The sequence below is a fragment of the Salvia miltiorrhiza genome, chromosome 1, assembly GCF_028751815.1.
Source record: "Salvia miltiorrhiza cultivar Shanhuang (shh) chromosome 1, IMPLAD_Smil_shh, whole genome shotgun sequence".
NCBI classification, from domain to species: domain Eukaryota; kingdom Viridiplantae; phylum Streptophyta; class Magnoliopsida; order Lamiales; family Lamiaceae; genus Salvia; species Salvia miltiorrhiza.
Genome location: NC_080387.1, coordinates 18,421,121 through 18,438,422, shown reverse-complemented (window position 1 = coordinate 18,438,422; position 17,302 = coordinate 18,421,121). Strand labels below are relative to the sequence as shown.

Here is a 17,302-nt window from a genome sequence, read left to right as displayed (position 1 = left end):
TGAATAATTCGAGATAATTATTTGAATGAGAACGGTGAACTCGGAAGTGAGATCTGAGTCCGTTAAGACGTTTTTGAAAATTTTGACTTTTTGATGATGAATAGTAAAATACTGCTATTTCGTCTTTTTGTCGACTTTCAAAATCTTACGTGCACGTCGTCGAGAAATATTCTTAGTTTTTCGATACAAGTCCAATAATGAAAGTTTTTATTTTTGGACGACGAGTGAATAGTAAATCGGGATTTCTCGATAAACGAACCGAGCTCGTTTATCAGAATTTTGAGAACGAGCTTGCGTTTTCTATATTTATATAGAATTACGAGTGCAATGAAAGTGAGTAGAGGTTGAGAGGGCGAGTAACAAAGAGTATGGGTTGTTAGTTGTTAAAACGAGACGAGACGAGATATTTAACGACTAACGGGTTAATATCCTAAATATCTAACCTACCCTACCCCTAACCACCCCCAAACCTCCCAAAACCCCTTTCCCCTCACTAACTCACGCTATATCAGCCCACACCACACACACAACTCACATATTCACACACACAACACCTAAAACACACACTACACACGCCATTTTCCATTTAAGCTTGGACGGAGCTTTTGACCTCCGATTTGAGCACCGAGACGAGCGCCGATCATCTTTTCGATCACGTATCTAAGTAGGTAAGATCTTTACCTACGTTTTGATGGTTTTATTTTCGATTTTCGTCGACGTCGAAAAACGTCGATTCTCGACTTTATTTTGAAACGACGTCGGATCGTCGTGAAATTTTAGTATGTTGTTCTTGGGTAAATGTTGAGCATGTTTAATGAAGGGAGTAAGAACGGAACGAACCGTAGCTATGAAACCCATGAGGGCAGCCCCGTTTTTCACATATTAGCTTGTCTTTCGATTTTTGTTTGATCGTTTTGACTTGATATTTGTGCTTAGGGGTATGCTAGAATCGATATATATTAAATTCGTATTTTTCCAAGCACGAAAATTGTATAAATTTTTAGAGTATGATTATTTAAATTCGTGAAGTTTGAGACGTTGCATAATGTATATTATTGCGTATATGTGTTCTACGATATCACATGAGCATGCTAATTGATTTACAATTTATGGATGATAATTGTTGAACGAAATTAAAACTGGAATTCTGTCAAAATTTTACAGCAGTTTCAAGCTTATGTTTCGATGAGTTTTCATTGCTTGATGGCTCTGAAATTTTAGTATGTTTATCTATGATATGTGTATTTCGTTGCTGCAAAATTTCATGTCTTTTGGATGATGTTTGCTATTTTAAAGATATTTTGAAAAATCCTTGACAGAATCTGTCAACTATTGGTAGACTTCACAAAAACGTTTATATCTATTAATCCATGAATGATTTTGCATCACCGTTTTTTTTTAAACGAAACTAGACTTCAATACTTTTCTAAAAACATAAGATTTCGATTTTTATGACCTCTGAAATAGAGCAGTTTATTATTTCAAAAATGCCCTGTTCTGCTGTCATATTTGTCCAACAGTAAAAGTGTATGAGTTTCATTGTTTATTTGGCAGATCATATGAACGTTTTCTCTTGTGAAATTTTAACCAAATCTTCAAGGATACCTTTAGTTTTGGATGATTAAATTTGATGGAATTTTATTAAGGTTTGCCTTGGTTTCTAATGGCCTAAACAAAATTGGCAGAAACTGTCAATCTTTGACAGCCTGCACTAAAAGAGCAATATCTCCAAAAATCTTTAACCTTTTTGGTTAACTACCATTTTTAGAGTGAACTACACTTCATGAAGTTTTTGAGATCAATTGGTATGAGAGTTTATGATGATTGAGTTGGTTGTTATGAATTTTTAAAGATGACACAAAAACAGCAAAACTTTCTAGAAAACAACTTGATTATATTTGTTTTGATGGATGATACGATATGACTAAATGGTGTGAGTTGTGAGAGTTATGATTAACGCGCATAAATGTTGGTATCTGACACTCGAACAATTGGTGTCGAGTATAAATGATAGTTTACTGATAAAGAGTTTTGATGATTTTGAATTGTTTGGTTTGCGTTGAAAAGATGTCAAGATGTTAAGTTTTGAGTCGAGAGACGAGTTCACGTAGTGAGATTCACGCGTTGAAATCTCGTGGCTGACATTATATATGAATAGGTCATGCCGAAATTTTTAGTGAAATTAGAATTTGAGCATAGTCAATTCTTGTTGACCCGTGACTCAAATACATGCCTAATGGAAAGTTTAACTTTCTAATCGGTTAATTAGACGAGATGAGAGCGAATAGATCTGCTAAGAAAGTGGACTTTTCGATGTGTTAAATATTTCTTTTAATTGAAGCGCTGCTAATTATAACATAAGGATGTTATAATTAATGAGTAATGACGAGAGATAATAATTGTTATATTGATTAACAATCAAGAGAGATGAACATTAGAGATACTAATGTTTCATAAAAGAGATTAGATTATTAATCGAGGTTTCTTTTATAACTTCTCACCAATTCTTCATAACGATGAAGGTCCTTTTGGGAAGTAACGACTTGAGGGAGAGAGTGACGTTACTCATTGATACAGAGACACAACGAGGTGGGCATTACTTTTACTATACGTATATAGAGATCCCCTGCGTGTCGTAGGCCTCTTATACGAATGAATGCATGAGATGATTTAACTGTTAATTTCAGTTTTATATATCTATCAAACGAGTTTAATGCTATCTTTGAACAAGTTATTTCGTTACAAATCTTTGAACTGGAAAATATTACAACTGTTGTCTTGCCATAAAATGTTTAAATTTTAGTATGATATCTATCTGCTTTGGCTTTGCCAATGATGCAATCGAATTCGGGTCCTGAGCAGTTGATAGCTATCCTGCCAGGGCTAGTGTACACCAGTGACCGTGAGTCATCTAGCGGGTTGGCCGGTCAAGTGACCGTGAGAGGTGGCCACCTCTCCGGCACACAGTTTCAGATATGATAGATTACAAAAGAACTTAGTCTGATCAGACGAACTTTAAGAATCACAAATGAACTTAGTAAGCTTGGGCCTTTTTAGCGAAAAACTCCCTTGCTGTACTGATTATGATGGCATGACAATTTATAGTTTTGAAGCATGTATTTTTATACCTAGGCATACGTGCCCACTGAGTGCTTTTGTACTCAGCCCTGCATATGTTTTCTAAATGTGCAGGTTGAGCTGATGTGATGATGGTGCTGCAATGAGCGGAGTCTCCAGGGTTGTTAATAAATAGTTAACCTGTCTAGAATATGTCTTCATACATATGTCTAGCTACTTTCCGCTGCAAGATGTTGTTGATGTTATAGTATGTTATGTCATACTTTGAGTCTTAAGAGAATGGTTTCATACGATGTATAACTTGATTAATGATATTAATTAAGTTTTATGTTGTCTTTCATAGACTGTTTTCAATTGAGTATTAATGAATAAAAATGACGAGTTTTATTAAGATGAGTAAGTTTTACGGCTATAAATGACGCCCCTTTTCTTCCCCTTCTTCTTTAACCCCATCCCTAGTCGTGGATCACTCGGCCTAACTATCCCTAGTTAGGGCGGGCTGTGACAAAATCGTTCCACTGTCACCTCGTCAATCTTGGCCACTGCTTCAGCTTCAACCCACTTGGAAAAGTAGTCCACCGCCACTATGAGGAAACATTTCCCCCCTGGTGCCGTGGGCAACTTCCCCACGATGTCTATGCCCCACTTGTCAAATGGGCATGCAGCGTACATGACTCCCATAGTTTCCCCTGGAACATTGATTCGACCCGCGTGTCTCTGGCATGCCTCGCATTCTACATCATATTCTGCATTTTTCAAGCCAAATGGCATACTTCTCCATCCATACACACCACAACAGACGGCAAAAGCCGTTTTGGCAATGTCTCCCTTGTTCATCTTGACCTGATGATATCCCTGATATGCATCCATCATGGATAATAAAGCACATCCCGAGGTGGAATCCACCAGCTGATCAATCCTCGGTAAAGGATAGTGATCCTTTGGGCAAGCAGCGTTCAAGTCTCTGAAGTCCACGCACATCCTCCACATATTTGTTTTCTTGGGTACCATCACCGCATTCGAGATCCATTCCGGATATTGTACTTCCACAATGTGCCCTGCTTCCAACAGCCCTTGGACCTGCTCTCTGATTGCAGCATCCTTCTCAGCCCCGAAATTCCTTGTGCGCTGTTTCACTGGCTTAACTCTAGGATCCACATTGAGGCAATGCTCTGCTAACCCTCTGTCTATTCCCTTGAGGTCGGCGGTGCTAAAGGCGAACACATCCGCATTTCAGCGTAGGCAGCTGACGAGTTCCTCTCTGATTTGATCGCTCATGGAAGACCCGATTTTGGTCTGGAAGCCCTCCTTCCCTGGAAACAATTCTATCATGTTGCAGACATCGCTTGTAGATATCAAGGCGGATTTCTCTGCCCCATCCCGATCATTTAATACTTCTAACAACTCCCTTCTCTCCTCTGGCGGGGCAATGACGTCACCCACTTTTCCCTTCTTTCCGGCATCCGGTTCTTCTACCAACCTTTCTCTCTTCTGCCATGAGGAATGTGTGAGCATTCGCACATGGCATGCTTTCGATGCTATTTGGTCGCCGCAGGCTTCTCCCACTCTTCCCCCTCCGATGGGGAATTTCATCTTTAGGTGGAACATAGAGATTACCGCCCTAAATGCCATCAGGGCCGGCCGGCCGAGTATCACATTGTACGAGGGTTTTGGCATATCCACGACCAAGAACCGTACCATCCGAGTCTTACTGTTAGCAGCGGTATTGCCGAGAATTAGCGGCAACTCCACATAACCTAATGGCATGACCATCTCTCCCCCGAACCCAAACAAAGGGGCATTCGTTGGCTCAATGTGCGCTTCCACTCCCATGTTTTGAAGGCACTCCAAATATAAGATGTTCACTGCGCTGCCCGAGTCCACAAAAATTCGGTGCACAATGCAGCCCGCTATGTCTGCCATGATAACTAGAGCGTCATCGTGTGGGTACATCAGTGTGCGCAGATCCTCTGCCCCAAAGGTAATGTCCGGCTCCTCGGCTGCGCTTGTAATTTCCATAACCCGTTTAGGGTAATATCCTGATTTGACCGCTCTAACCACTTGCTTCTTGGCCCTATTGGACGTGGGCGTCCCATTTTCTCCACAAATCATATGCACTTCCCTTCTATGCTGGAAAGGAGGCTCCCGCATCTGCGCTGGCTCCCTCCGATTATCACGGTTATCATCCTGCCTTTGGTCGCGGTTATTTCTCTGATCCCTCTGATCTCGATGATCCCTCTGATCTCTCTGATTCCTCTGATCGTTCCCTTGATTCCGTCTCTGGCCCTCGGCTCCCCTGTCAATGAACTGATCAAGATTTCCCTGGCGTACTAGCAGCTCCAACTGGTGCTTAAGGTGTCCACAATATTTGGTGAAGTGCCCATAGACGTTGTGGTATTCACAAAGTTTGTTGTTGGGACCCTCCTGTGGCGGCCCATCCCGGTAAGTTCCAGGTGCCCGGAAGATTGGCTGATTCTTTATAAGGTGGAAAATTTTCTCCTGCGATTTGTTCAGAGGTGTGTACTCAGTGAATCGTGAGACCTCATTCACAGTACGCTGCTGCCGAGGTGGCATCTCTCCCTGCGGTGGTAGTACCCTTGGAGGCAACCCTCTTAATGGTGCCCTGTCCTGGTGTCTCTGTCTTTCGGGTGCTTCCTCAGCTCGTCTGGCTTTGTGCTTATCATTTTCGGCCTTCCTCGCCATCCTGGCGTCCTCCAACTGTAAGTACCCTGGCAACCTTGCCATAATATCGTCGAAGTCTTTTGCCGGTCGGATTTGTAGCTCGTCAAAGAAGATCCCTGGCCTGAGCCCTCTGACATAGGCGCAGTTCTTGATTTGTGACTCTGCTTCTGGCACCTCCAGAGCAGCAAGATTAAACCTAGCTGTGTACTCCCGCAATGACTCACCCTGATCCTGTTTGATGTCCATCAGCGATAGAGCTGATTTCCCTACCCTTCGTGAGCTCGCAAACTGACGTAGGAAGCGAGTCTGCAAATCTTCGAAAGAATGAATAGAATTTGGGGCAAGTGTCCCGAACCATAACTGAGCTGGTCCGGTCAAAGTAGTCGAGAAGATACGGCATTTGATGCCCTCAGTATACATGTGCAGTGTGACCAACCCCTCAAACCGATTGAGGTGTACCTCCGGATCGGTAGTGCCATCATAGTCTAGCGAGATGGGCTTGTAGCTTCTGGGTAAAATGTCTGCCAGAATATCATCAGAGAACGGACTACGATTGCTGATGGGATAGAATCTTGAAGTCTTGGCCCTTTTATCCTCCTTGTGTCTCCCCTGCTCCCTTCTGTCCTTTGGCGCGTCACGAGCATGACGCTTGTGAACCCTATGCCCGGGCCTACCAGAGGAATACTCCAGCTCCCGTTCCTCTGACCTTTCTGTATAGCGCGATCTCTCTGATCGATGGGACTTCTCTGCCCGATGTGATCGCTCCATTCTATGTGATTTCCCTGATCCTTGTCCTCTGTCTTCCCTCCGGGATTTCTCCCTCAATGATTCCTCCAGATCTTTGAGTTGATGCTTCAGTTGCGACACCTGGTCTTTCAGCCGCGCTTTTTTCTTTGGTCTCTCCTCCTCGTACACAGGGGAGATGGACTGACTATCAGACTCGTCAACTCTCTCCTTCATGATAACGCTATTGAGCCGAACCTGACTCCCCTGTGGCCTTCCCTCCTGTACCCTCTCAGTAGGTAACTTCTGCATTTCCCCAAGTGCCACAGTCTGTTTGTTGATTGCCGGATTGTTTGCCTCCTGCGCAGCGGGAGGTGGGGCCTCAGTGCCCTGCAGAGTAGCCGCTCCTACCAGTGGAGCCGCAGTGGGAATAGTGGATAGCATGGGAGTTCCCAGTGCCTGACGCATATTAGCATAGCTGAGTAAAGCCATCATTTGCTCTGCCAGCCCGAAGTTAATCGATCCCCCACCAGATGTAGGGGTCAAGCCCGACATCTCTGAACCTGGTGTCACCAGAACAGACCTCTGGAGATTACCATTCAACCCTGTCAGCGGAGTGGCTGGGATAACCGGAAAGCCTGGTGGTGCAGTGAAGGTTGTGTTGCCTTGTAGGTTGTTGAACAGTGAGGTAGGCACCTCAGTAGTGAGAGCAACAGAGTCGAACTCCTTTTCCAAGGTGCAGTGAGCATCAGAAGATCCCATGGTACCTGCATGTAAACAGAGTGAGAAAAAATCCAAACGATGAATGATTACATCCTCCGTTACTGATTGAAATCCCGACATAAGAAATCCAATAAGAAATCCCGAACACCGATACAGAGACCGTTAAAAAGTTCCCCTCAAAGTAATTCTATACACTGGGAAATAAACCCAGGGCATAGATTGAGAAAACAGAGCCCGCATAACAGAAGTTTCCCCTGTAAATCCGCATTAAAATCCAGCAAAAGAAACAGAGTATCCAGAGAACCAAAGTAAGAGACCCAAAGATAGACGTAGACAGATCAACCATAAAAAAAAACTTGTTAGTGCAATTCGTTAAACATGATGTCAAAAAAGAATTATGTAGGAATAACGAACATCATAGCCCAAAATTACCACGATCAAGCGCTAAAATAGCAATAAAACCCAAAAACCACAAAGTTATCACAGCAATCAGCCGGATTATTAGTACGCCGCCGTATTAAGCAAGGCATAACACGAAGATTAAGCCATGGAAACATGGTAACCACCAACAATCATCACCTTTAAACAACAAACGACCATAAAGCCCCAGCACAAGCCCAGAATAACAAAACAGAATGCTAATCAGCATATTACCGGTGTAAAACCCATACATCAACAGCAACAACAAACCAGGATAACAGAAACAAGGTACTGATCAACATATTATCGATGCAAAACCCATAAGTCTGCAACAAAAAACCCAAAATAACAGGAATAGAACACCCCGCCACGATCCACCGAAGATTAACCATAAAAAACATGGAAAACATTGATAAGTGTCCCCCTTAAACGCAAAACACCCACAAATCAACAGCCTCAACCCCATCACAACAAAAACAGAGTATCACCCCCCGATCCACCAATAGAAAACGAAGATTAACCATAAAAAACATGGAAAACACCGATAAGCATCATACGTAAACGAAAAACACCCACAAATCAACATCACGAGCTCAATTACCACCAAAACGGAGTGTTAACCAATATTCTACCGATGCAAAACCCGCAAATCATCAGCAAAAACCCAATATAGGCAAAAACATAGCAATACTCCACCATTCACCGGTATAAACGTCAGATCTATAAGTAAAACCTCAATTCTACGAAGAAACCTTGCATTCACCCACAATTAAACCGATCAATCGATAACTACACACATATTCCCCCAATTCGTGATTTACGATCTTCACCACCTTTCCCCATGCACCAAAAACGTAAATAAACACAAATCGCAGAAGACTAACAGCATACTAGCCCGAAAAACATAATAAACGGATTGAAATCGTCTAGGTGCCTGAATTATCGGCTCACACGGTACCGGCGCACGCAAACCCGATCGGAATTTTAGATCTGCGTACGCCGGCGACCATAAACTCACGTCCTAACTCAGTAGCTTCCCACAGACGGCGCCAGTTGGTGTTTCACGGAACCAACACCTAAACTACAAAGCGGAAATCGTAAACTATACCTAATGTGGATGATCGGAGAGAGCAAAGTAAACGATCGGAGAACTTAGCACAAGAGAGAAAAGTAGCTGTTATATTTGAAAACAAGAGATAGCGTAAATACAATGCACGAGCTCAGGTTCTATTTATAGATTACAAACGGAGGGTAAAACAGTAAATTCATCTATGGTGCATGCGTCTTGCGTGGTCGAAGGGTAGGATGGTAATTTTGTCTTCACGCGGGAACTCTCCCGCATTTCTGGCGATCTCGCTGATGAAGATAGTTTCTCTAGCGAAGGCTGCTTCTCTGGCGAAGGTGACTTCTCTGGCGAAGGTGACTTCTCTGGCGAAGGCGATTTCTCTGGCGAAGGCGACCTCTCTGGCGAAGATGACTTCTCTGTCGAGGATGACTTTTCTGTCGAGGATGACTTCTCTGGTGTGTAAGATGCCTTTAGTGAATAAGATCCCTCTGGCGAGGATGATTTCCTCTGACGAGTGCACTTCCTCTGACATATTTATTCCACTGGTGGGGTCGATTCCTCTGATTTACATCATTTCCCTATTCTGCACATATCACTCCTCATCAGTACCTGTTTTGATCATATCTCTCTAAACAGAATGGCTGTTCTTTGTGCATCAAAGAAAGCTTTGTACCTTCTCCCATGAACTAAATTGATGCACTGTGTGATTTCTTTCCAGCCTTTCATGAGTTCAACTATTGGAGAGATTAGGCGCCTTATGTGTATTTGTACAGGTAACATTGCCATTGCACCTACGAACTGAACGTTCACTTCGTTTAAACCAATCAAGTAATTATTGTAGAATGGCCTTGACACTGTCTGCAGTAGTTATAGCAAAATAATATCAAATATATAGTAGAGCAAATAGGAAATTGTAGAATTGTGTCAACAAACCACTTTGTAATATGTGTTCCGATTGTAGATGAACTCAAATCTTGGGATGTTTTGTTCCGTTGGAAGTGGTGGTTGTGGTGGAAGTGGTGGTTCTGGTGGTGGAGGTAGTAGTGCTGGAGCAACAGGTGGAGCAGGTGGTGCCGGAGCAACAGGTGGATCAAGTATGGCCAGAGCAACTGGTGGTGGTACAACTGGTTCAGCAATTGGTGGAGCAACTGGTGCAGCAAATGGTGGAGCAACTGGTGGAGGAATTGGTGTACCACGGTTGAATCTTCTTGGGTTCTGTTTGTAGTCACGCAATGTCACATGAAATATTTCATGTTCCAAGTCAAGAGTGAAAGTGAGTTCATCTCTGTTATCCAGCCTGAATTCTCTTATCAAGTCTGCAACCCCATTTGTTAATGCCCAAATGGGCATGCTGGTGTTTGCAAAGTGAATTTGTTCAACATTCATTCGTAGGATTATCTCGCCATCCAATCTAAATTCCATTGAATGCTTGAAGAATACTTCCCAGTCTTGATGGAATGGTTGTGGAATCAACTGCAGAAAATTTAAAGTATTTAATTCTTTGCATTGCAACTCCAATAACATAAAGTTGGAACTCAATTAATAGTGGTTAAGATTCACCAAGTACTCTTGTATGTACTGTGAACGATAGCCAGTTCTCAAAGGTACTGTAAATTGTGGTCCATCCATTGTATATTGTACTACAAATAATGTATAATACGTGAGAACATTATGAATGCTCACATATCAAACAAGAATGCATATGTTTTGTAAGACATAAGGAAAGGAGAGCAACATAATTAACTCACAGTTTATATGATATCCATCATGTATATTCTGATAAACTGAAATGGATCGCGAAAATGAAATGGATAGCAGATGTAGCAACATATACCAAAATAAGGAATCGATAATTAAGCTCAGTAATAATGTGAAATGCTCAGTAAATGAGGAATGGAATTTTGTAAAAAACTTAAGCTATTCAAGGACCTCCCAGTGTTGAAAATTATACATTATAAATAAAATCCCGCAAACATTTTAACTAAATTGAGGAAAAATCATTTATAGTTGACAAAATCCATTTTATGTATGATGAATCAAACAGAGCTTACATTATGAGGAAAAACTACTTAAAAGGTGAGTAATTTTAACATGTGCAATAGCTTATATTACGAGTAAAAACCCTTAAGCAAAATATTATAAAGTAAGTAAAGAATTTAACCTTATAACCTATACTGTTCAAAATTATACACTTTAAACAAAACTAGGCAAAGAATGTAAGTAACTGCAGGGTATAATCAAGAAAATCTAATTTTTCTATGATAAAGAGAATAGAGTTCATGTGATGATCACAAAAACTAATAAAAAAAATCCATTTTTTGCACATGCAATTTCACTTACTTCACAGTGGGGCAAATGATATGAATGCGGAGGTTTAAGTTGTAAACATTTTTTTCTGAAACTGTTATTAGAAGAAATGTATCATCAAATGTATTAACCAGAACACAAGATAAACGTTGATTGTCATAGTAAATAGAAATGATTGTAGAGATAAATAAGCTTACCGATTGTTCTTAAATTTTTGAAGTTGTGCTGATCTTTGCAACTTAAAGAGGATTTGTTGATATTTTCGAACTTTCAAGAAGGAGGAGCTGAGAAAGTTTTCGCAGATACTTCCTTTTCTGATGAAGAAATCTTTTGATCTTCCACTTAGTAGGTGCTTTTAATTAATGTCTACTAATATTCCCTCTCTTTTATCGTTGAGGTAAAGAGTTTATTTTGTTAAAAGTGGTGGAAGTGTAATAATAGGTGGTCAAATGAGTTTTGAAGTAGTTGGTAATTAATAATGATATTGATTGAATTAAAAAAAAAGTTCTGATATTGATTAAATTAATTATATTATTACAATATGTATTTAAATAAGGGTTAATAGCCGGAAAATACACGAACTATTTTCAAATTTGCATATTGCACACCACCTTTAAAATTAGCTCCACAATACATCACCTTTTAATTTTGTTGCAAATTGCACACGCGTTGACCATCACCTTTTAAAGCCCTAGATGATCGGAGTTGCAGGTATCAAGAGAGGTTGAGGGAGAGGGAGCGGGATAAAGAGAGAGATAGAAAACCAACATCGATTGTGAGGGAGACGAGAGGAGCCGCGGAGCGAGTGCAGCAGCGTCGACTTGGAGGAGGAAGACGAAGTAGGTGAGGCGGCGGGAGTTAGCGGCGTCGATGAGGAAGTCGCGGTGGCGGGGCGTCAGAGCGGGGTTGCTTCGGTAGCCTCGGATGCTCAGTGGTCAGGAGAGGAAGTCGCGGCGGCGGTTCCAGATCTGGGTGGTGGAGGCGGCGGTTCCAGATCTGGGTGGTGGAGGTGAAAGAGGGGAGGCAGCGGTTCCAGATCTGGGTGGTGGAGGCGGCGGTTGAGCTGCCGTGTTGATGTCGGAGAGGAGTTCCTCACCGGAGAAGCAGGCGGCGGCTGGCTCGCTGCGGTCGCCGGTTGACAGAGGGAGGTGGCGGCGATACTTTCGTCGTCGCCGGTAGATGTAGGGCTTAGGGAAGAGGGAGACGACCGGGGAGGCATTTTTTTTTTTAAGGAAATTTAATTTCTGGGCAAAACGACGTCGTTTTGCCTACGTGGCTTGTCAACGTGTAAAAAAGGCCACGAGTAATGTCATGTAATGTTAAATACCATCCACGTCATCGCCGGTCAAACTTAAGAGTTGTCGGAACTTTCGCCGTGTGCAATTTGCAACAAAATTAAAAGGTGATGTATTGTGGAGCTAATTTTAAAGGTGGTGTGCAATATGCAAATTTGAAAATAGTTCGTGTATTTTCCGGCTATTAACCCTTTAAATAATAATAGTTATAAAAGTATTGGTATGAGATAGCACATTTTTTATTGTTAATGATATACTTTTCAAACATGGTAGTTACTTTTTAATTATTTTTACAAAATATGGGAAAAATATTTTTAATGGTATAATAAATATTTTACAAAGAGGTAATAGTAGTAGTTAGATATCCGTTAAATTGTGATAGTATAGTTCTATATGCAATATTATTGTTTTGGGTAAATATCATAAAAACCCTTGAAGTATACCCGCTTTATCATACAATATCATTTTAAAAAATGCAATGGCAAAAACGACGTCATTCGTACAATATCATTTAAAAAAATTCACTCTGAAATTTAAAATTGACTTCTATTGTGTTTGAAATTCATGCTAATTACTTAGAATGAGGGATAAACATGGTGTAATATGGTACGAAATGAAGTTGTTTTTTCCATGTCATTTAAAAAAAAATAGAATATAAATTACATTGTGGCATTCGGCGAGCTACATCATGTTTTTGGTGACCGAAAAATAAATTTGGGATATATTTGATAAAAACCAGATAGTTTGAGGGTTTAGACAACATTTCGAAAGTTTCAAGGTATTTTTAATAAAATGGGTATACTTCAAGGGTTTTCATGATTTTTAGCCTATTGTTTTGATAAGAATTAGTATAAAAATATTGAAGATATTATTTATAAATTTTTTTATTGAATTATAGAACAAAGTAATTGTAAATTGTTGTGTTTTAGAAAATTTTGTTAATTGTGTTATTAGTATAGGACTTTTTTACAGTGATGAAGGGTTATTGTAAATTGTAAATACGTAAGAATTATTGGACCGTGCGTAGCACAGGTACAATTGGGTTACATATAAAGGTTTCGAGCTAGCCCTATCGGGTTACATATTATTCCGAAAATTATAGTAAAACAATCGAGACTTTTGAAACTGTAACCAACCCGTGGTCAACAGTCCGGGCCGAAACCATTGATCTCGGGTCGGTTTCAGGCCGGAACCGCCAGTTCTGATTAGCTCATGGCAACACTATAAGCCAGTAATAGTGTTACATAAGCTGCAAAATAATACCACATAAAATTTTTATCTGAATTCGAATCCTGGAGGTTGCGAAAATTTTATATAATTAATTGAATTTTGTTATGCAATCGTTACAAACATTTTATGCAACACATATATTGGATTATGCAATCATTCTCACCACATTTGTCCAATCTCATTTAATCTTCTCTCTCTCTCTCTCTCTCTCTCTCTCTCTCTCTCTCTCTCTATATATATATATATATATATATATGTCCACATACAATACATACACGAAATTAAATATTTTCACTTAATATTTATGTTTAATTTTTTGTCATAATATAATATATTAGATTCATTCGTTTATATTATATATTTTATTAAATTTTCAATTTGATTTGATTACTCTATATTTTTTTTTGTATCACTTAAATACATTTATAAATTTTTATAATACGCATGAATAATCGGACCGTGCGAAGCACGGGTATAATACTAGTATGATATATATCTACACAAGATTGGTCCCCTGAACATGCTTGAACGACTCCACTCTAATACAATGGATTCTTAATTTTACGGTAAATTAAAGTTTTGAATTATTAATGTTTTGAAAAAAGAAAACACAACTAGAATGAAACAACTATCACATATACCGTTAGTGATGAAGGCACTGGTTTGGGAGGCACTTTGAATTCCTCTTACGACGAATTTCAGAACTGTAGTATTCAGAAAAGCCTTACACTTGGAATGAGAGTTTATGATGCCTCTTGTAATGATTTTATAGCAAAAAATTTACATATATTAGGAAGGAAACACATTCCTAGATGAATGACAACGAAGTTTTCATCTTTCCTAATTAAAAGATAATTTTTCTTTAATTGTAATTGTAAATCTTTCCTAAATAATGAAAACAATGACAATCCGTTAAATATACTGTAACAGATTTCATGCCAGAGGAGCATCGTCGGAAAATATTGTGTTTTGGCGGCGAATCTGCATTGCTCCGACGAGATTTATCAGGGAAAACATCGTCAGAAAATATTGGATTTTGCGGACGATTGTGTCTGACGGTGAATCCATGATCGTTTTGGCGGAGCCTATGCCAGGATCGGCGAGTTTGCAGCGGCGAATCCATGGTCTGCGTTGAACGAAATGGTTTTGAGGTGTGTGTCGAGAAAATTGTTTTGTAGACATTAAAGATTAAAATTATTATTGAAGTTTGGATTCTGAGACAAACACATCAAACTAAACTCGAAAATGAGACAATCATTTTATTAAACGCCACCTTTAGTAAATAAATTGTATAACAAATATAAATATTTACATTGTTACGAAGCATGTCTCAAGAACCAAACAAAGAAAAAAAAGCATAGCACAGGTTTACAGAGGTGGCATGGAACTGGAAATAAAGAGAAAAGACGTACCAGAAAAACGAAGAAACAAGCGTGATGCAACACTATCCACAAATTTTGCTTCATCTTATAAGAAAAAAAGACGTAGAAATTATTTCACAGTATATTTGTAAATTAATTATAAAGATTGTTCACTAAAAGAATTGTTAACAGGACAAGTCAAACTATTATAGTAAAATAGGTCTACATTACGAAATCCAAAACAAGTGAACAAAATTTTCAAAATTTAATAACAAAATTTATAGTATTTCATTTTGTATATCTATAGAAATGATCAGAGTCTGGCCCTCAAGCATGGCATATAAACACTAGACACCAAATTGAATGACCCTAAATAATAAATTTATAGTATTTCATTTTGTATATCTATAGAAATCAATATCATTAATGTGGAACCTTACAGTTCTCCCACAAGTATCTATCTACTAACAGAATTATATAGAATGTGTAATTCAACAATTTGAAACTTATAGAGCAGTGCATAAGTAATTAAGCACAATGATGAACTTGGATAAGATAGTTCTTATGGTCCTGTTATTCATGAACTTCTCTAAGAAAAGCAGAAAAGCAAACCAAACTAGCAAAAGAATGGTTACAGCTTACAATCATCCAATCCAATTTGAGCATTACATTATGACCTGCACAAAGGTCAAAACAAAACAGAAAAAAGTTAGGAAGAAGTCAAGCAAAAACATCAAATAGTACATCACAACATTCAACTGTAGATACATACACAAGTTAAATAAGTTGAAAATTTAAAGTATTCAATAAATACAGTTTAAATGAGATTGATATCTTATTTATACTTCAAATCCAATATTTGATAGTAATACTCCTTCGATCTCCTACAAGTAGTCGGTTTCATCTTCTCACAAAAAGAAAAAAAAAAGTGTAAATAGAAAAGTAAAATATAATTTTCTAAAGAATATTTCAAAAAGTCTATGAATTACTATTCACAGTAGATAATTTTCTCAAAAATATTTTGAAAATCCTATCAATTCAATATATGATATATATCTACACAAGATTGGTCCCCTGGACATGCTTGAACGACGCCACTCTAATACAATGGATTCTTAATTTTACGGTAAATTAAAGTTTTGAATTATTAATGTTTTGAAAAAAGAAAACACAACTAGAATGAAACAACTATCACATATACCGTTAGTGATGAAGGCACTGGTTTGGGAGGCACTTTGAATTCCTCTTACGACGAATTTCAGAACTGTAGTATTCAGAAAAGCCTTACACTTGGAATGAGAGTTTATGATGCCTTTTGTACTGATTTTATAGCAAAAAAATTACATATATTAGGAAGGAAACACATTCCTAGATGAATGACAAGGAAGTTTTCATCTTTCCTAATTAAAAGATAATTTTTCTTTAATTGTAATTGTAAATCTTTCCTAAATAATGAAAACAATGACAATCCGTTAAATATACTGTAACAGATTTCATGCCAGAGGAGCATCGTCGGAAAATATTGTGTTTTGGCGGCGAATCTTCATTGCTCCGACGGGATTTATCAGGGAAAACATCGTCAGAAAATATTGGATTTCGCGGACGATTGTGTCTGACGGTGAATCCATGATCGTTTTGGCGGAGCCTATGCCAGGATCGGCGAGTTTGCAGCGGCGAATCCATGGTCTGCGTTGAACGAAATGGTTTTGAGGTGTGTGTCGAGAAAATTGTTTTGTAGACATTAAAGATTAAAATTATTATTGAAGTTTGGATTCTGAGACAAACACATCAAACTAAACTCGAAAATGAGACAATCATTTTATTAAACGCCACCTTTAGTAAATAAATTGTATAACAAATATAAATATTTACATTGTTACGAAGCATGTCTCAAGAACCAAACAAAGAAAAAAAAGCATAGCATAGGTTTACAGAGGTGGCATGGAACTGGAAATAAAGAGAAAAGACGTACCAGAAAAACGAAGAAACAAGCGTGATGCAACACTATCCACAAATTTTGCTTCGTCTTATAAGAAAAAAAGACGTAGAAATTATTTCACAGTATATTTGTAAATTAATTATAAAGATTGTTCACTAAAAGAATTGTTAACATGACAAGTCAAACTATTATAGTAAAATAGGTCTACATTACGAAATCCAAAACAAGTGAACAAAATTTTCAAAATTTAATAACAAAATTTATAGTATTTCATTTTGTATATCTATAGAAATGATCAGAGTCTGGCCCTCAAGCATGGCATATAAACACTAGACACCAAATTGAATGACCCTAAATAATAAATTTATAGTATTTCATTTTGTATATCTATAGAAATCAATATCATTAATGTGGAACCTTACAGTTCTCCCACAAGTATCTATCTACTAACAGAATTATATAGAATGTGTAATTCAAC

The 17,302-nt window shown here is 38.7% G+C and overlaps 1 protein-coding gene across 1 annotated transcript; it reads right to left on the bottom strand.

Moving 5' to 3' along the window:
* Positions 1-9,308: 9,308 nt before the first annotated feature.
* LOC131006840 (uncharacterized) lies at positions 9,309-10,544 on the bottom strand. The gene is made up of 2 exons (XM_057934002.1): positions 9,626-10,544; positions 9,309-9,490 (listed from the first exon to the last, which is right to left on the bottom strand). Exons 1-2 carry the CDS (start codon positions 10,214-10,216, stop codon positions 9,311-9,313), a joined length of 771 nt encoding a protein of 256 aa, XP_057789985.1. The 5' UTR covers positions 10,217-10,544; the 3' UTR covers positions 9,309-9,310.
* Positions 10,545-17,302: the final 6,758 nt, after the last annotated feature.